Raw genomic sequence first — 21,571 nt, forward strand, 5'->3', positions numbered from 1 at the left:
TTTTCCTTTGTGCTTATTTTTTCCAGCTATAAAATACTTTTGGCTTTTACCAGAGTGTCTGGCTGTTTTTTCAGTTGGTGTTGAGGTCTGGGAAAACCCAGACAGAACACTCTTCCAAAATATTTTTTAATCTTTCTGCATAAATTGAAGTAAATATTTTATAATCTACATTTAATAATGATATAGGCCTATAATTATGAATTTTATCTTTATCTGTCCCAACCTTATGAATTAACGTTGTTAACGAATCGGACCAAGATTTTGGTATTTTACCATCCATAATAATCTCATTAAGTTTCCAACATATTATTTGTTATTACATCACTCTCTATTTTATACCATTCCGCCGGAATAGCGTCCGGCCCTGTGGCTTTATTATTTTTTTGTTTTTTAATAGTTGTCTGTAGTTCTTGTATTGTAATTAAACTGTCTAACCTTTCTTGTTGTCCTTCCATTAGTTTTGGTAAATCTGATGAATTTAAATACCTGAAGATCTCATCTTCTCTAATATCTTCTTTCTTATATAGTTCTTTGTAAAAATCTAGTACGATTTTTGCTTTTTCTTCACTTCTATATTTTTTAGTACCGTTATCATCTACCAGTTCTCTAATTATTTTTGATTGTCTATACTTTCTTAGTTTGTATGCGAGCCATCTTCCTGGTTTATTAGCGTGTTCAAAGTATTGCTGTTTGGCTCTTTTAATCTTTTCTGCTATTTGCTTTTGTTCAATAAGTTTTATTTTATGCTTAGTTAGGTCCATTTTCTTCTTAATGTCATAGTCTTTGGTATTATGTTGAAATACTAGCTCAAGTTGTTTCAGCTCACTAGCCAATTGATCATATTCTATCCTTTGTTCTTTATTTTTCTTTGCTGTATAAGAGATCGTTAGTCCTCTAATATATGCTTTAGCTGTGTCCCACAAATTTTGAAAAGAAGTCTCTGAGTTTTTATTGCATTCAAAAAAAAATTCTAATTCTTTCTCTATCCATTTTTTGTATTGTTTATCTCTTATAATATTCCTATTCATCTGCCAATTTATTTGTCTCTTTTTATTCTTCCAATATATCACTATAGGACTGTGGTTGGCCCAAGTATTGGTATCAATCTCAATATCTCTAATTTGTTCTGCAGTTGTTTTGGAAACCCATGCAATATCTATTCTCATCCAGATTTTATGGGGATTCGAATAGAATGTATACAGTGATCCCTCGATTTTCACGGGGGTTACGTTCCAAGACCTCCTGCGAAAATCGATTATCCGCGATATAGTGGTGCGGAAGTAAAAACACCATCTGCGCATGCGCGCCCTTTTTTCCATGGTCGCGCATGTGCAGATGGTGGAGGCGGGGAGCGATGAAAGTGCGGAAGCTGACAAAGATTGCTTTGAATGTCGGCTGCCCCCGCCCCTCAGCACCCGCTCGCTCGCCGCTCGCCCGGCCACCCGCCGCTCGCTCGCCGCTCGCCCGGCCACCCGCCGCTCGCTCGGCCACCCGCTCGCTCGCCGCTCGCCCGGCCACCCGCCGCTCGCTCGCCGCTCGCCCGGCCACCCGCCGCTCGCTCGCTGCTCGCCCGGCCACCCGCCGCTCGCTCGCTGCTCGCCCGGCCACCTGTGGTGTATTTTTTAATTAATATTTTTTGAAAAACCGTGGTATAGCGTTTCGCAAAAATCGAGACCGCGAAAATCGAGGGATCACTGTATTGCCTTGTGGAGGGATGTCTTTCCCTCCAAACATCATTTAATACTAATTCTGAACTCATTTTCTGAAAAGTAGTAGATATTTTTCTTTTTCTTATCTTTTTTCTTCCCTGAGTAATCTAATACCCTATCGACCGCCCCCCCATTTTTCAATTTGGCTGGGCCCCTGATGCCAGTACCAGTAGTACCGGCCTGTCGGCGGCCCTGCCCATGGAGGCCTCTCCCTGCCTTTTCCGGCTCTGTTTCTTCCCAGGAGATTCCTAGATAGGCCCCACAGAGGCTTCTCCCTGCTTTTTCTGGCCCTATTTCCTCCCAGGAAATTCCTAGAGGCCCTGCCTTTTCCAGTTATAGTTTTGGAGGCTTGGGTTTGTAAGTGGAAAATGGTTCTTGAGAAGAGGCAAAAAAATCTTGAACATCTGGTTCTTATCTAGAAAGGTAGAACTACCATTATACTCTATTGTTAAATCAGGATATAAAAAAATCCTGTGTTGGAAGTTACAGGTTCTTTGAAATTTTCTGGTTGCAGAGTATTTTTCTTTTTTGCAAGTTGCTTTCTACAACTGTCACAAATTTTCATGCCTGCATTGATTGATGGATTTATATGAAACATCAAATCTTACACCGGCCTAAGATTTTTGTGTGTGTGTGTGTGTGTCCAGTTTATTCATAGAAACATAGAAGACTGACGGCAGAAAAAGACCTCATGGTCCATCTAGTCTGCCCTTATACTATTTCCTGTATTTTATCTTACAATGGATATGTTTATCCCAGGCATGTTTAAATTCGGTTACTGTGGATTTACCAACCACGTCTGCTGGAAGTTTGTTCCAAGGATCTACTACTCTTTCAGTAAAATAATATTTTCTCATGTTGCCTTTGATCTTTCCCCCAACTAACTTCAGATTGTGTCCCCTTGTTCTTGTGTTCACTTTCCTATTAAAAACACTTCCCTCCTGAACCCTATTTAACCCTTTAACATATTTAAATGTTTCGATCATGTCCCCCCTTTTCCTTCTGTCTTCCAGACTATACAGATTGAGTTCATTAAGTCTTTCCTGATACGTTTTATACTTAAGACCTTCCACCATTCTTGTAGCCCGTCTTTGGACCGTTCAATTTTGTCAATATCTTTTTGTAGGTGAGGTCTCCAGAACTGAACACAGTACTCCAAATGTGGTCTCACCAGCGTTCTATATAAGGGGATCACAATCTCCCTCTTCCTGCTTGTTATACCTCTAGCTATGCAGCCAAGCATCCTACTTGCCTTTCCTACCGCCCGACCACACTGCTCACCCATTTTGAGACTGTCAGAAATCACTACCCCTAAATCCTTCTCTTCTGAAGTTTTTGCTAACACAGAACTGCCAATGCAATACTCAGATTGAGGATTCCTTTTCCCCAAGTGCATTATTTTACATTTGGAAACATTAAACTGCAGTTTGCATTGCTTTGACCATTTATCTAGTAACGCTAAATCATTTACCATATTACAGACCCCTCCAGGAATATCAACCCTATTGCACACTTTAGAGTCATCGGCAAATAGGCAAACCTTCCCTACCAAACCTTCCCCTATGTCACTCACAAACATATTAAAAAGAATAGGACCCAGAACAGACCCTTGTGGCACACCGCTTGTAACCTGTCTCTGCTCAGAATACTCACCATTAACAATAACTCTCTGATGTCTATGCTTCAGCCAGCTTGAAATCCACTGAACTATCCAGGGATTAAGTCCAATCTTCACTAATTTATCTATCAGCTCTTTATGTGGAACCGTATCAAAGGCTTTGCTGAAGTCCAGATAGGCAATATCCACGGCACCACCTTGATCCAACACCTTTGTGACATAGTCAAAGAACTCAATGAGATTAGTCTGACACGATTTGCCTTCAGTAAAGCCATGCTGATTTGGGTCCAATAAGTTATTGTTTTTTAGATGCTGATTTATCCTCTTTTTGAGTAGAGTCTCCATCATTTTAACTACAACTGATGTCAAGCTAACTGGCCTGTAGTTACCAGCTTCTTCTCTACTGCCCTTCTTGTGGATAGGCACAACACTGGCCATTCTCCAATCCTCAGGGACATCTCCTGTTAACAGGGATTGGTTAAACAAATCAGTCAGGGGGGTAGCAATGACAGATCTGAGTTCTTTAAGAACTCTGGGGTGGATGCCATCTGGACCCATTGCCTTATTTATCTTTAATCTTTCAAGTTCTTCTAAGACATCGGCTTCTAAGATCACTGGAGCTGAATCCGTACAGCTGGAAGCAATGCTATATCCCTCTATAGTATTATTTTGTAAGGTGTCTTTTGAGAAAACTGAACAGAAGTAGCTATTGAAATGGTCAGCGATCTCCTTATTCCCATCAATGCATGTATTATTCCCGGTACTAAGCTTTGTGATGCTGCAGTTTTTCTTCTTCCTATCACTAATATATCTGAAGAAGGTTTTATCCCTTCTTTACAGATTTTGTTATTTCTTCCTCTTTTGAGGCTTTAGCAGCATATATTATCTGTTTCGCCTCCTTCTGTCTCATTTTATACATCTCTCTATCAGCTATACTTCCAGACTCTTTATACCTCCTATAGGCAGCCTTTTTTTCATTGACTATAGCCCTTACATCATTGCTAAACCATAGCGGTTTCTTCTTCCTTTTACCTTTAGTTACTTGCTTTACATAAAGTCTTGTGGCTTTTAAGATGGCCTTTTTTAATACAGTCCACTGGGTGCTCGCTCCTGCCAATTTATTCCTCCCCTTTAATTCATTATTTAAATATTCCCCCATTGCATTAAAATTTGTTTTTCTGAAATCCAATACTTTGGTTGCAGTATAGGATTGCTCACAATCAGTTTTTACATCAAACCACAAACATAGATGGTCACTGCAACCTAAATTTTCTCCCACCTTGACCTCTGAAACCCAATTCCCATTTGTAAAAACTAAATCTAGAATATTCTCCCCTCTAGTTGGTGTCTTAACTAGCTGTGCCAGAGCTGCTCCTGTAAAGGCCTCTACTATATTCTTACTTTTGCATGTAAGGGCACTGGGGATATTCCAGTCAACATCAGGCATGTTGAAATCACCCATAACCACAATATCTCCCTTTACTGCCATTAGGGTAATCTCATCCACCATCTTGTTGTCATGTTCCTCAGATTGCCCTGGAGGCCTATAGATCACCCCAATTCCAATGACAGAACCGTCTTTATTTTGTATGCAAATCCAGAGGGTCTCCAGATCTTTACATGTATTTTGAATTAGTATTGTTTTTAGACTTTCTTTAACATAAATGGCTACTCCACCTCCCCTTCTCTCTATTCTATCCTTCCTATACAGTGTATATCCTGGTATGGACATTTCCCATTCATTAGAATCCTTAAACCATTCAAAAGGATTGCAACAGCATATATTATAAAATGCTGTTCCTTGAGAAGTAGCAGCCATTTCTATGTGAGAAAAATACAGTTAATATTAAGTAAGATAGATGGGTAATAAAAATAAAGATTTACAGTATACTTGAGATATAGCTGTGTTACTATAAAGTGATTATTAGGGCTAGTGCACACTCTTTTTCTGTCTGTGGATAAACACTGCAGTTTTGGCAGCATTTTTCTGAGTTTTCACTACACAGTGGTACCTCTACTTAAGAACTTACCGTATATACTCGAGTATAAGCCGACCCGAGTATAAGCCGAGGCACCAATTTTTGCCACAAAAACTGGGAAAACGTATTGACCCGAGTATAAGCCGAGGTTAGAAAATGCAGTGGCTACTGGTAACTTATAAAAATTGAAAACAATAAAATTACATTAATTGAGACATGTTTTAGAATATTTATTTTAAAGAAAACCAGTAAACTAGCTCTGTAAATTTAAAAGAGGGTAAACAAATTAACAATATTAACAATAAATTAAAAAGTAAAAAAAGTAGCTCGATCAGGAACAAAGCTAAAACCTAAGAGTTAAAATCCTTCAAAACTGGATTCCTTCTCATCATTAATTGGATTTACATTATTGTTCTGTTTTTATATATGCTGTGAGCCACCCTGAGTCCTTGGAGAGGGATTGCATACAAATCCAATTAAATAAACAAACAAACAAACAAACAAACAAACAAATAAGTGTATCCAAAGAAGAGCTTCAGCATTAGCTGCTGTGAGGTTATCAGCATAGAAAACCAAATAGATAGATAGATAGATAGATAGATAGATATAGATAGAAAGATAGACAGACAGACAGAAAAATAGATAGATAGATAGATAGATAGATAGAAATAGATAGATAGATAGATAGATATAGAAAGATAGATAGACAGACAGATAGAAAAATAGATAGATAGATAGATAGAAATAGATACAGATAGATAGATAGATAGATAGAAAAATAGATAGATAGAAAAATAGATAGATAGAAAGATAGACAGATAGAAAAAGAATTCCTGTCTAGCTCTGCCTCATAACACATTATTAGATCCTATCCAAGCAAGGACAGCAACTACCACAAAATACCATTTTTTAAACAGTTTAAATCCTTTCAAAGGAGGGGGAGGAGAATCTGACAACAGGGGGCCTTTTTAATCCGACTCACCATTGCAAATGGCTGCCTTCTTTGCTTGAGCTGGGGAGAGGAACTACGGCGTGCGACAGGGGACAAAAGCTGGTGCCTCCTCGCTCTGGCTCAAGCAATGTCGCCCTCGTGTGGTGACTTTGTCAATGACCCGAGTATAAGCCGAGGCTGTGTTTTTCAGCCCATTTTTGGGGCTAAAAAACTCGGCTTATACTCGAGTATATACGGTAATTCGTTCCGTGACCAGGTTCTTAAGTAGAAAGGTTTGTAAGTAGAAGCAATTTTTCCTATGGGAATCAATGTAAAAGCAAATAATGCGTGTAAACCCATTAGGAAAGAAATACAAGCTCGGAATTTGGGTGGGAGGAGGAGGAGGAGGAAGAAGAGGACAGTCGCTGCCCAGAGCAAAGGGAGTGTTTTTTTTCTCTGGGCGCTGGTAGAGGTTTATTTCCTCTCCAAGCGCCCAAAGAAAGGAAAAAGCTATGTTCACTCTGGACTGCCAAAGCCTCCTTAAGCACCAACGAAAGGCTCCTCTGGCAGCCCAGAAAAGCCCAAGATGGCCGGGATTAAAGGGGGAATGGCAGGAAACTGGCCGGGCCTTCATGCCGCTCTCAAATTTCCTGGGAATTTTTTCTGGGCTCGGGTTCTTAAGTGGAAATTGGTTCTTAAGAAGAGGCAAACAAATATTGAACACCTGGTTCGTATCTCGAAAAGTTCTTAAGTAGAGGCGTTCTTAAGTAGAGGTACCACTGTATCTGCATTGGATGGCAGCTTTTTTAATATAAATAGTGATAAATGCTGTGTTTATTGCAGTGATCAAAAAGTAGTGCAAGCACTGATTTATTCTGTGTTTCAAAAAACACTGCATGTGTTTAATCCCATTAAAACCAATGGGGGACATTTTCCTGAAGATGATCACTCAGAATAGTGTTGTGTGTGTATTAGCCCTTAATAAGAAAAGCATTAAGCTATTAATATAAATTTACTCAAACTTTAAACCAGCAGTCCCCAAACTACGACCTGCGGGCCGCATGTTGCCGGCTGAAGCCATTTATCCGGTCCGTAGGTGAATGACAGGCCACTGTTCAACAAACTCCGTGCAGGTTTTTCAAACCCCGTGCGGTAGAGCCCGCGCTGTTTCTCCCGCCCAACAGCTGATCTGGCAGGCAGCCTCGGGGACATCCCACTCTCCCATTTCATCATGCGCTCCAAAAGCGCTTTTCTCTACGTTTAGGACCAGTGCTCTTCTCTCGGGATGGGGAGAACAGAGGCGCTTCCAGCATTCTTTGCCCAGGCAAAAGACACGGCGGCGGCAGAGGACACCTGAGAACCTCCGCCACTGTGTCTTTTGCCTGGCCGAAGATTGCGGCCAGCAGTGGCGGTAGTGGCTTTCCCGTAGTCTGGTGGTGGCAAGTCGCCTCTCTGCAACCCCTTATTAGAGACTCCTGGACCTACTTGCAGGCTCGTCTCCCCAGGGATACAAATAAAAAAAGATCCACGCTGAATTCAGCAAGGAATTCAGCAGCGATTCCTCCCAGGGAGCTGTGGGCTAGTTAGAGCTGCAGATCAGTCTTTCACCACACTCCCCACCATCCCAAGACTCAAAAATCGGCACTCACTGAGCTGACTTAGGTGCCAACTTGTTCCCGTGGTAACGTTTGGCGCAAGGCTCCCAATCTTACAGCCCCACTTCCTCGGATCCTGCCTCCTGTGTGAGTGGTGGGGGTAGCAGCGGGGGCAGCGGCTTTTCTGAGCGAGGCTCCCAATGGGGAGGGCAACCAAGATGGCTCTCATTGCAAGCACCATGCTGCTCTCTTCGGCGGCCAGGAGGGGGAAGGAAAGGTGGGCACTCTCGATCTCTACACACAAGACAAACCTACCAAGGAGGACAGAAGTGCCCACGCGACGGAGGACAGAAGCTCGGCTTTCCCCCATGCCTGCCTTCACGGCATGGGGAAAAGCCGAGCTTCTATCTTTCGTCACGTCCAACTGATCCAGAAGAGTATTGGGAGAATGTCATATGGTCAGATGAAACCAAAGTAGAACTGTTTGGTAGAAACACAACTCAACACGTTTGGAGTAGAAAGAATGCTGAATGTCAGTTTGGACTTGGGTGGCACTGACATTGAGTTAATTAATTTCATTTCTGTAAAGAAAGTTCAAAAACAGGTCTGGTTTTTCCACTCTACTCTTATCAATTCCTAGATGTATTTGATTCATGGGTATATCTGTATTTGGTTATTTTGCAGGATTTGTTTTAAATTAAGATTGTATTTATTTACTATTTTCTGAGCTTAAAATGTTAAAATGTGAGCTGTTAAAATGTGTGTGTGTGTAAGAGAGACAGACAGAGAAGAAGGATATTAAATTATTAAAAGTTGATTTGTGCTGGATGAGTTATATGCTGCATAAAAATCTTAGGTGATGGTAATGGACCAATTCTAGTAAGTGTAATTGAAATCCTATTATTAAAAGAACACAAAATAGAAAAACAAAAAAAGAATATCCTAATTAATGGGGGGGGGGATTTAAGATTTCTTTTTAGTTGAAATTATACCTAGTTCAGCAGATTTCAGGTCAATTTTTGCTATCTTAGAGTGAAGATAACCCTCATGAAATGGTAAAAACAGTTTATTTTCTCAATAAGCTGAAGCCAATGGAATTTTAGCACACAGATCCTCTTTGTAGTCACAGATACATGAACCTGCCAACATCATTTTCCACATGAACATCCCATCAATATTTGGGATCCCTGCTGGAAAAATTGTCTCTTCTATGTGTGTGTAGAATACTTGAGGGTGGATGTATCTGAAGTAAAACTCAATTTGCTTCCACAGCCTTCAAATTTCTTCTAGCAAAAAACCTGGGTATCTTTAATATGTGGTTGCTATTTTCTTTTGTAAACAAAGGCTACAAAATTGAGTTTTTATTTTGACACACAAGATGCAGTTATAAAATCCATACATAATTGTTTACAAGGAAAAGATCATTCCAAGCTTCCTTTCAGCTATGTTTAAATAAAATCAAATTACAAGATTTAACAAATATTCTGAATTGAATTTTAATGAACCAAATTTGCCAGTAGCAGCATGTCTATGAAAATAATCTCTTGTAAACTTCAACTTCAAGCTTTCTCCCACAATGTTCTCTTAAGCTGAGAAGCTGGTCAAAAGAAGTTGGCAGCACGGGGAGAAAATTATTAGAAACACTTGAGAATCCAAACTGCCTTCTTTCTTAAAACCTGCTTGTCAGGATAACATTTCCCTAGTATTCATCCTCTCAACTTTGGGGAAATAATAAATGTATTCTGGACTTCAAACATTAGCATTTAAAATGTTTGTTTTGGCCACTCTGCAACAGCTAAAAATTTCCCAAAGATTTGCTTATTATTCAATACATACAATTTTGCTTTTTATTTTAAAAAAGACACTTGATATAGCATTGAGGATACCTTGAATACAGATTTGTTCTTAAATACATGGAGATAAAAAGAACCATAATTCCTGTCTTAATCTTCTGTGCATTCCACTATACGCATCAAGTGAAGCTACTTTGTATTTCAAAACCAAGCATTTTGTAAAGCTAGTTTTCAGGAAAATCTATTTCAGTCTGTCATTTTGATGACATGCAGATTTTCCAGCTAAAGCAAAATAATAATAATAATCTTCAGTTTTTTTACATATAATGCAAAGAAAATTGTTGCACAGTGAATAGGCTGGCGGCTAGAACTGAAGCATATTGATTTCTACCGTAATAATTTAAAATGCTGAAGAGCAAAGATAAGCTCCTGACTTCTTGTTCCTTCAAATTTTCAACTCTTTCCTTGTTATGATCAATTTCTGATTTAAAAACTTAAGATTTAGGATGAAAACAATTAATAGGAAATCTTTAAGGATGATCCATTTTAGTTAAATGAAATGCATTTTGAGCCATCTCCTGATGTAAGCTTATCCTAATTATTTATTTTTCTGTAAATCTGGCAAGAGGAAATTTTAATTGAGGGAGGTATCTGCTCATGAAAGCAAGGGGAGAGAGGTATTTCTCAAGAATTTTTCAAAATTCTCTATAGTCTGGCAAAACAAAGGGAAGCACAGATTCATACAGGAAAAAGCCTTAAAAGTAGGCCACTTTTTAGAAAAGCAACACTGCAGCTCTGTCCCACTGTCAATACCTTTTAAAAAAATCATTTTTCAAAATATCAAGGTTACAAAGCTGACACTTGACCCATTTTTCAAGCCAACTTAAATCCTTGTCAATAGATTTGTTGTTAATAATTTAAATTTTAAATAAATATTGGTATGCCTATTTGGCATCTGTCTGTCACTGACAGCCCTTCCTGTTCCAACTGTTCAGTCTCCCACTCACAGACTGCTAGTCAATTCGATTTCCACAAATAGTAAACCTGTCTATCTCTAACAAATCTTTCTTTGTAGATCTGAGTTTGGATTCTGCATTTTCTTGGCATATGTCTTTCTCATCTCCGTCAGGAGTGGTCAGAAACTGGTCAGAAGGACTTGTCACCAGTTGAGGAGCTACATTTTCCTTTGGTGGCATAGGTTGACTGGTCACTGAAGTGGAGAAGCCTTCCTCAGTGGAAAGTCCTGTGTGAAATACAAGCACAAACTTATTTTGTTTTCTTTATTTAGATCACTATAGCCACTCACTCAAAAAGACTCTAGTGCAGTGTCTACCAATAAAATGCAGTGGGGGAAAAAGTATTTAGTCAGACACCAATTGTACAAGTTCTCCCACTTAAAAAGATGAGAGACGCCTGTAATTGACATCATAAGTAGACCTCAACCATGAGAGACAACATGAGAAAACACATCCAGAAAATCACATTGCCTGATTTTTAACGTATTTATTTCCAAATTATGATGGAAAATAAGTATTTGGTCAATAACAAAAGTTCATCTCAATACTTTGTTATATATCCATTGTTGGCAATGACAAACAGAGGTCAAACATTTTCTGTAAGTCCTCACAAGGTTGGCACACACTATTGCTGGTATGTTGGCCCATACCTCCATGCAGATCTCCTCAAGAACAGTGATGTTTTGGGGCTGTCACTGGGCAACACGGACTTTCAACTCCGTTTTTTATAAAGTTGAGATTTGGAGACTGGCTAGGCCACTCCAGGACCTTAAAATGCTTCTTACGTTGCCCTGGCAGTGTATTTGGGATCATTGTCATGCTGAAAGACCCAGCCACATTTCATCTTCAGTGCCCTTGCTGATGGAAGGTGGTTTGCACTCAAAATCTTACAATACGTGGGCCCACTTATTCTTTCATGTACACGGATCAGTCGTCCTGGCCCCTTGGCAGAGAAACAGCCCCAAAACATGATGTTGCCACCTCCATGCTTCACAGTAGGTATGGTGTTTTTTGGATGCAACTCAGCATTCTTCCTCCTCCAAACACGACGAGTTGTGTTTCTACAAAACAGTTCTACTTTGGTTTCATCTGATCATATGACATTCTCCCAATACTCTTCTGGATCATCCAAAAGCTCTCTAGCAAACTTCAGATGGGCCCGGACATATACTGGCTTAAGCAGGGGGACACATCTGGCGCTGCAGAATCTTGAGTCCCTGGTGGCGTAGTGTGTTACTGATGGTAGCCTTTGTTATATTGGTCCCAGCTCTCTGCAGGTCATTCACTATGTTCCCCTATGTGGGTCTGGGATTTTTGCTCACTGGGATGAGATCTTGCGTGTAGTCCCAGATCAAGGGAGATTATCCGTGGTCTTGTATGTCTTCCATTTTCTAATTATTGCTCCCAGAGTTGATTTCTTCACACCAAGCTGCTTGCCTATTGCAGATTCAGTCTTCCCAGCCTGGTGCAGGGCTAAAATTTTGTTTCTGGTGTCCTTCGACAGCTCTTTGGAGTTTGGAGTGTGACGGTTTGAGGTTCTGGATAGGTGTCTTTTATACTGATAACAAATTTAAACAGGTGGTGTTACTACGTGGAGGACAGAGGAACCTCTTAAAGAAGAAGTTACAGGTCTGTGAGAGCTTATTTGTAGGTGACCAAAGACTTATTTTTCACCATAATTTGAAAAGAAATTCATTAAAACTCAGACAATGTAATTTTCTGGATATGTTTTCTCATGTTGTCTCTCATGGTTGAGGTCTACCTATGATGTCAGTTACAGGCCTCTCTCATCTTTTTAAGTGGGAGAACTTGCACAATTGGTGTCTGACTAAACACTCCCCACCCACTGTGTATTTCAAAGGGGGGTCCAAAAACAACAAACACACATGGCATTTTCAAGACTAACAAATGGATTACAGTTTTCTTCATATACAAAGGTGCCATCACACTTTTCCATTGAGTTTTCTACAACAGTGTAATATTGCATCTTGTCTCAGGGAATAAACAAGACTACTCAAACTACTTAGTGTTTTCAATAATTCAGTCATACATTTTCTTTGGTTTGCCAACAATAGTGTTCCACAGTAAATCTGATTTTTTGGGTTCTTTGATGACATACGACACTATTTTCATATAAGACCTTTCAGCCGATAAATAAGAAAGCATGAAGGTATATAAACATTCATGACGTGAGTATCCTAAAGACAACTCATTACACAAAAATGTAAGATGAAGCTTTGTCTCCCTTATCATAATAGGAACTTTTAGCACAAGACAGCATAAAACGTGTTCATTCAACAAGAGATCTATAAAATTAAGGAATATAAGTATGACCACTAACTTGGAAAAGCTTTAAAGATCACATTAAAGAATCTTCTTGAAGCTGGTGCTCTTTAAACAAATAGGAAACTTCCTAAACTGTGATTGAAAGAAATGGGAGGAAATGGCTGTTTTTTACTCAAACTAGTCGGTATACCACTTTTGATTCCATCTTGGGACAAATGAGATTATTTAAGCGACATTGTTCCTGCAGCTTGCTCTTTGTTTGTTTCCTAGATCAGTTATTTATTTATGTAAACTATTCATGCAGTGAAAACCGAAAGCACAAACTGGCAAATCAAATAGAAGTTACACTTGTCATTTGCTAGAACCCCTTGAAAAGATGAAGGGGAAAGAAACAACGCACAATTACTATGGACAGAAAACCATTTTGGGACTCAGAAAATGATTGCTACTTCTTTAACAGGTAAGCTCTACACTCATGTTAAAAACTGTGCCACAGGGAAGTTAGAATTTTGGTCTGCATCCTGAATATTATGCCTGGAGTTTTCAGAATGCTGATGGCAAAAGAACCGTTGAAACTTACCTGAACGGTCTTCTCGATGCACTGCGAGGAGAGTCCAACATGGGTGATACTTCAGCCTGATTGGTTAGGGACTGAGTTAAATTATAATATTAATTAGCTCTGCCCTGTAGTCTCCCCCTTATAGCTCAGTCAATAAAAACGAAGGAGTAGTACAATTAACAGAACTTTATTAACTCAACTTCAACAAAACACTGAGCCCCTGGGCCAAACGGCCGGGTTGGGTTTGGACTCTCCTCGCAGTGCATCGAGAAGACCGTTCAGGTAAGTTTCAACGGTTCTTCTCCAATGCACTGCTGCGGAGAGTCCAACATGGGATATACCCAAGATTATGATACTAGGGCGGGAGAAGGCTGGACCAGGGGCGTATGGACATCACACACCCGCTGCAGCACTCTTCGGCCAAATGCCGCCTCCATGGATCCAAAAGAGTCTAACTTATAATGTTTTATGAAAGTATTTGGAGTGGCCCAAGTCGCAGCTTGGCAGATGTCTTCCAAGGGTGCTTGGGTGGACCACGCCGCAGAAGTAGCCGCACTCCTTGTAGAGTGGGCCTTGATGTTCTCAGGTACTGTCTTAGATCGTGAGGTGTAGGCTGTAACAATACAAGAGGTCACCCATCGACTAATCGATGTAGGAGATACCTTAGCTCCCATCGTAGATGTTGCAAAAGACACGAATAAGGCCTCCGTTCTACGGAAAACGGCTGTCCGACGAATATAGATTTTAAGCGCTCGACGCACGTCGATCTTGTGCCAGCGTAACTCCAGCGGATGGTTACCTCGTGCACAGAAGTCTGGCAACACAATATCTGTTGATCTATGGAAAAAAGAGTTGACCTTAGGCAGGAATGTCGGGTCTGGTCTTAAAACTACTCGATTGAGTTGGAATAGACAAAGGTCAGGCCTTACGGAAAGAGCCGCCAGGTCAGACACCCTCCTGGCCGATGTGATGGCCACCAGGAAGGCAGTCTTAAAGGACAAAAGACGGAGGGAAATATTACGGAGAGGTTCGAACGGGGGCGCCGTCAGGGTATCCAACACAAAGGAAAGATCCCATGATGGAAACCTGTGTATCGGCGGGGGCCGAATGTTAGCTGCTCCTTTGAGAAAATCTCTCACCCACGCGTGATGAGCAATTGTTCTTCCCTCATCCAGCTTAATGATGGTTGATATAGCCGCCACCTGTCTGCGCAGGGTATTGGGCGCGAGACCTCTGTCTAGCCCGGTCTGCAAAAAGGATAGAATCTGCGCCACCGATGCTGATTGTGGGTCTGTTCCAGTGTCAACACAGAATTTGTGGAAGGCTGACCAGGTGGACTGATAGATCCTTGTCGTTGAAGGCCTACGAGCCGCTTGTATGGTGGAAATGACCGCTTGCGGAAGGGCTGCTGCTCTCAATCTGTCCCCCTCAAGCGCCACACGGCAAGTTTCCACCACTGGGGATCCGGATGGTAAACTGATCCCTGGCTTAGTGAGACAAGGTTGATCGGGAGGCGCCATGGTGGTGTGATTGACAGATCCATTAAGTCCGCAAACCATGGGCGGCGTGGCCAATAAGGGGCGATGAATATCACCTCGGCTCTTTCTGCAATTATTTTGGCCACTGCTCGGTCGATGAGGCACATCGGCGGAAACGCATACAAGAGGCCGGCCGGCCATGGGGTCCTGAGGGCATTCACTCCTTCGGCTCCCGGACACGGGAAACGCGAGAAAAAGCGACGCAGGTGTGTGTTTTCTGCGGTGGCAAATAGATCCACCAGTGGATTCCCATACCTCATTGCCACCGCCTGAAATGCCTGTTCCCCCAAGCGCCACTCCGCTGGTTGAAGGGTGGACCTGCTGAGCCAATCCGCCTGCACATTGTCCACCCCTGAAATGTGCTCTGCCCTGATTGAAAGCAAGTATGTTTCTGCCCATGAGAATAGAGTATTTGTCTCTCGCATTAGTCTGGCTGACCTCGTCCCTCCCTGATGATTCAAGTGGGAGCGGGTCGCCACGTTGTCGGTGAGAATTAAGACGTGACCATTCTGACACTCCTCGAAGAACGCCTGAAGAGCTAGAAAAACTGCCCGTAATTCCAGAAGGTTGATATGACTGTCCTCTAGGTCTGGCATTGTCCACACTCCCTGAGCCACTTGCGTCTCTGAGTGAGCCCCCCAACCTCTGAGGCTCGCATCCGTGGTGATAACCACCTCCCTCTGCCTTAAGAAGGGGGAGCCTCGAAGAAGCGCGGGTGAGCGCCACCATGGGAGCGACCTCCTGACGCTCCTTGGAATTGAGACCATACGCTGTGAGTGGCTCGATCGACTTCGTTGGTACGGGAGGAGGAACCACTGCAGGGGCCTGGTGTGGAATCTGGCCCAAGGGACGATGTCTATGCAGGAGACGAATGACCCTAGTGTCTGGGATAGCAAGGCTAAAGTCACTCGCTCCTGATGGCAAAGAAAAGTTACCATGTCCCGAATCTTTGTCTTGCGTTCGTCGGATAGGAAGACCTCGCCGACCTGCGAATCTATCACCGCTCCCAGGTGTTGAAGCCGGGTCGTGGGAGTGAGATGACTCTTCATAAAGTTGACTGTGAAGCCGTGGTCCTCCAAGGTCTGAATTGTCAACTGCAGGTCCGTTCGAGCACTCTCTGGAGTCCTGGACAGGATAATAATATCGTCCAGGTACGCCATCAGGCGTACCGAACTGGATCTTAGCAAAGCTGTCAGGATGTCCAGGAGTTTTGTGAACGTCCTGGGCGCCGATGACAACCCGAACGGCATTGCCCGGTACTGGTAATGACGGTCGTTGACACAGAACCTGAGGAATTGCCGATATTCTGTGTGGACGGGTACATGCAGGTATGCCTCTTTTAAGTCTATGGAGGTCATGTAATCTCCCCTCCTGATGCAAGAAAGTATCGTACGGAGCGAGTGCATCTTGAAGCATACATACCATACATAAACATTGAGCTGCCTCAGGTTTAGGATAAGCCGGCAGCCCCCCGATGTCTTGGGTACCACGAATACCACTGAGTAGTATCCCTGCCCCCTCTGGTCGAAGGGAACTGGCTCTATGGCCCCTATGTCTTCCAGGTGTAGGATCTCCTGCTGCAAGAGGAGTCTCTTGTGGGGGTATGCGACCCAAGGGCATTGAACAAAACGATGGCGAGGCCAACAAAGGAACCTTAGCTTGAGGCCCTGAGAAACAGTGTTGAAGGCCCAAGGATCTGCGGTTGAGTCCGCCCAGACCGAAGCGAATGCCTGAAGGCGGCCTCCGATAGGAACCCCCGTGGTGCAGTCACTTTTGACCGCGGAATCCCTTTTGGTTCGCATTCCCAAAGGACTTTCGGGCCTGCTGATATTGTCACCCTCGATTACCGTAGCCTCCTCTGTTGCTCCTGAACGTATTCTGGTGAAATCCTCCTGAATACGGCCTTGGATTTTGCGCGCCCGCCGTAGCAGGCTCTTGGCGAAATGGCTGCCTGCGGTAGTATGGCGTTTGGCGACGATCAGCTCGTTTGGCTGATTTAGGCAGTACCTTCTTCTTGTCCTTATCCTCTATAAGGACTTTGTCCAAGGCCTGCCCAAATAGCTCTGAGCCATGAAAAGGAGCCGAAGCTAGCCACCACTTGGACTTTGCGTCCGCTTGCCAAGAACGCAACCATAATAATCTTCTGGAGGACAATGTGGCTGCCATTGCCCTTGAAGCAAATTTGGTTGCCGTCAAGGTAGCGTCCGCCGAGAACTCAGAGGCCAGAAGAAGCTTGCCTATATCCTGGCGAAGGCGTCCTTCTTCCGGGCCTACCCTGGACTGCATCTCCTGCAGCCAGAGGATACAAGCTCTGTTGAAAAATGAAGCAGATAGCGAAGCTCTTAAGGCCCACGAAGCCATCTGATGGGTCTTCTTTATGAGTGTTTCGGCCCTTTTGTCGTCAGGTTTGAGGCCCTCTGCAAGTTCCGACGGAACCAATGCACTAGAAACTAAACTGGCCACCGGTTGGTCAATGGTGGGAAAAACCAGCACGTCCTCAATGGCAGGGTCGAAGGTGTACATCTTCCTGTCCAACATTGAGGGGCCCTGAGCTGCCGCCGGTTGCTGCCACGGTCGCTTAATATTGTCCAAGAATATCTGCGATGATGGAATGTGGCATGACTCAGGTTGCGGCTCCGTAAATAGACGCACTGCCGGTTGGGGGCCAGTTCCTGTTTCAGCCGGTTTGGATGCTGCAGATAAGGCCTAAACAGGCCACCTGTTTAGCTTTCCTTAAGAGGATTTCAAACAATGCTGGTTTGAAGAGCATTGCTGAGGCAGGTTGATCAGGAGGGGGCCCCTCATCCTCTGACAGCTCACACTCATGATCTGATTCCTCCTCTTCCTCATCCATTTCAGAATCCAGTGGGAAGGAAGAAGCCGGTGGAACTGACCAGAGATCCCTCCTGGGCGGCTTTGCTTGTTGCACCGTTGTTTTCTGTGGCCCCACAGCCATGCCCTGAGTGTAGGCGCAAGTTAGCATTTCCTGCAAAGCAGGTGGCATAGACTGCCAGGTTTCGTTAACCCTGAGCCCAGCTGCCGATGGGGTAAAAGATGCAGATGGCATGGAAGTTGGATATGCTGGCTGAGGCGGTTGGTATATGTAGCCTGCTGACCCCCATGCTTGTGACTGGGGTAGAGGACAATCCAGTCTATGAAGCGCTTCATTGGGCTGGGTCTGAGACTGTCTGCCTGGTGACAGCTCAATGCTGTGCATCGATGGCTCAGAACCCCTCTGTATGCCTGGGGAGCAGCCAGGCAGCCATTGTTGGAATTGTGGCTGCATCGGGGTTGTGGCCTGAGGAGGAGGCGAGGGAACCAGCGAGGCCTGTCTTTGGGCGGCCTCCAGCTGCGCCTCCAATGCTTTAATCCTCCTTTCTGCTTCTTTTAAGGAGGAAGAAGAGGCCTTGGATTTGTTCTTAGAGGAGGCAGGCTTTGTGTTTAATTTAGGAGCCTCCTCTCTCACAGCTGCTGCCTCAGCCGGGGCACTGGCTGCTTGATCTGCCATTTTACCAGATAACTCACAGTTGAAAACTTCAGAGACTGTAACGATCGTTCGTGCCTGTTTATTCAGCTCACCGATCGAGGCTCCTACAATCCACAAAATGGCGCTATGTGGATTGCAATGGGCGTCCCCTCTCCGATCAAACCACTTCCGCTGTTGAAAAATGGCGGGCGCCGTTGAGAGGCGGGAAATTTTGGCGGGCGCTTCTCATTCCTTTGATCGCTCTCTAACGGCTTGGGAGGGTGGGGGGGCAACCTGAGCAACCGCTCGGAGGCTCTAACTGGCTTCTCCGCTGTTCTTTCTTGCTCGGAAAGATCGCTTGCGCAACAGCAATCAGCTGGGAGTCGGCTTGTTAACGCGCCGCCGCCGAAATCGGCGATTTTCGGCGGCGCGGTCAAGAGCTGTCTCCGGAGCTCCGCAAAGGCCTTTTGCTCCCTGTGGTGAGCTTGACTCAAGACCGAGTAGGGAGGGGGGTGGGGTGCCGCTGAGGCAACCGTACCTTCGCCCCTTCAAGCTCACTGAGGTTTAGCCACGGAGGCTAGGGACCTCAGTAGAAGAAGACGGCTCAGGATCCAACCACTAGGCAAATGGGGGGGGGGGGGCTGGCCACGGAGGTCAGGGACCCTGCCTAGGGAGAGCCGTACCCCTGAGCTGTTCCCACGGGGGGAACTAGCTCTGAGGAGGTAAGTAGTTGCAGGTTATACCCACGGGGGGTAGGCACCTGAATCTTCTTTTCCTTTTCTGTTTCTGTAAAAGAAAGAGATAGGGAGAAAAAAACATTAATTAGTATGTATTTATTGAAAAGGGAAACATGTAAAACAATTATTTAAAAGGAAAAAACACTTCAATTATTTTGAAACTGAAGAGAAGAAAACTCAAGTCCCTATGTCTACGACTGAGTTTTTTAAACTGAGCTATAAGGGGGAGACTACAGGGCGGAGCTAATTAATATTATAATTTAACTCAGTCCCTAACCAATCAGGCTGAAGTATCACCCATGTTGGACTCTCCGCAGCAGTGCATTGGAGAAGGTTTTGTTTCATTGAGCTTTGAAAATACAAAAGTCTGCTTTACAAAGAAGAAAATAATACAACTGTCAGAGAAGGGCATTTTATATTGGTTGCTGTGATGTTCATGGGTGGTTTTGAAAACAATGCATTGCTCTGGCTTTTTAAAAAATGGGCTCACTTGTGGGACTGCTTGCATAAAGCAAGATGAAAAAACAGGCACAGAGTGCGTGTTCACTGTTTTATGGTGAGATTTTAATTTGTTTTTTAATCTTGTCCTTAAAAATTGTTTCCTTGGCCAATTTTTCTGTAACAGATAGGGCCATGTAAACTATCAGCTTACTTCTTTGCATGCATGCCTGTATAGTAAAGGCATGCATGCATTTACTGCAAGTAAAGAAAGTATGTGTTATCACTATTCTCTATGATAGTATACCTGATAGTTTATGAAATATTTGTCTTATCAAAACAGTTTTAACAAGGCAGTTAAAATATTCCTGCTGGAGTCATATATTCAGAGTTTGGAATAAACCTGTTATTTTCCTTTGAACCAATCTATACTTCCTAGCAGCACAAAATTAGCCACCGTTTGTACTGAATGAGCCTTCGTCAAGATATTCTGACCATGAAAATTGTTCTTTTCACTTTTATGTAGAAGGTATAAACTTCCCAGAGAGCAAAATGTTGCCATTAATAACTGCATCAATTCTGGCAGGACACACTTTATTTTGGTTTTCAAACAGTGGTAAAATCATTATTATTATTATTATTATTATTATTATTATTATTATTATTATTATTATTAATTAGATTTGTATGCCGCCCCTCTCCGCAGAATCAGGGCGGCTAACAACAATAAAAAGACAACGTAAACAAATCTAATATTAAAAAATCTAAAAAACCCAATTTAAGAGATCAGTCATACATACAGTCATACCATACATAAATTTTATAAGCCTAGGGGAAGGGAATATTTTAATTCCCGCATGCCTGACGACAGAGGTGGGTTTTTAAGAGTTTACGAAAGGCAAGGAAAGTGGGGGCAACTCTGATATCTGGGGGGAGTTGGTTCCATAGGGTCGGGGCCGCCACAGAGAAGGCTCTTCCCCTGGGTCCCGCCAAATGACATTGTTTAGTCGACGGGACCCGGAGAAGGCCAACTCTGTGGGACCTAACTGGTCGCTGGGATTCGTGTGGCAGAAGGCGGTCCCAGAGATATTCTGGTCCGATGCCATGAAGGGCTTTGTAAGTCATAACCAACACTTTGAATTGTGACCGGAAACCGTCAGAATAATATTAAGCCAAACAGAGCCAAATTATTGGATTTTGGAGGAAGGATGTAGTGGTAGCATTTGAGGCCCATTGAAGTTGTTTTTAATTGTTACAATTCCCAGACTACAGGAAAAAATGGTATTTGGGGAGGGACTCAAAAGTTTAGGGTATCCCATTTGTCCTTGAGATCATACCACATCTTCACAATGCATGTGTGCACATGCATGGGCCATAAACATTGGCTCTGTCATTGGAGAGTGGTCTGAGGACTCTGACGGAATAAAAGGACTGCTGAGGGTTCATATGCACTTCAAACCCTGCAAAATTATTCTGAAGAGGAAAACATCTAAAGTTGCTTTTATTAAGAACTATTAAGATTTAGCTCCTTAGATGCTACCAGTCACTTTATTACTGAGTCAAATAAGATGTGTCTGCTTAATACTGGGGACAGTAAGGTTTCACTTACCCTGAGGAGACTTGTACTTGCTGTGTGGTTTGCCAACAGATTTCCCTGGGCTGCTGAAAGGAGGTGGGTTGAACAACTTATCCTCCATGTTTGCTTCTTTGACATAATGGCAAGACTTTCCCAGTAATACAATGCTGTTGAGTACCTTAAGTGATATTAAACTGAAAACAATAAGGATTAGATATCATGGCCTGAATAAATTCACCTCCCCCAGAGGCTTCCTCAAGCTGTTTATTAGGACAGCATATACACACAATTTTAATCTGCTGTACATTAATTAGAAATATAGGACAAATA

At 43.1% G+C, this 21,571-nt stretch overlaps 1 protein-coding gene across 4 annotated transcripts in view; it reads right to left on the reverse strand.

The window, feature by feature from the left end:
* Nucleotides 1-9,178: 9,178 nt before the first annotated feature.
* The window catches only part of TAPT1 (transmembrane anterior posterior transformation 1), a 255,474-nt gene continuing 243,081 nt past the window's right edge, over nucleotides 9,179-21,571 (reverse strand). For all 4 annotated transcript variants that reach the window (XM_070757336.1, XM_070757340.1, XM_070757339.1 and 1 more), the window contains 2 exons: nucleotides 21,275-21,435; nucleotides 9,179-10,868 (listed from right to left, as the gene is read on the reverse strand). In XM_070757336.1, coding sequence (XP_070613437.1) covers nucleotides 10,639-10,868; nucleotides 21,275-21,435 — 391 coding nt within the window. In that variant the 3' untranslated portion in view covers nucleotides 9,179-10,638. The remainder of the gene's footprint in view (nucleotides 10,869-21,274; nucleotides 21,436-21,571) is intronic.

Source organism: Erythrolamprus reginae, chromosome 7 (genome assembly GCF_031021105.1).
Source record: "Erythrolamprus reginae isolate rEryReg1 chromosome 7, rEryReg1.hap1, whole genome shotgun sequence".
Lineage (NCBI taxonomy): Eukaryota > Metazoa > Chordata > Lepidosauria > Squamata > Dipsadidae > Erythrolamprus > Erythrolamprus reginae.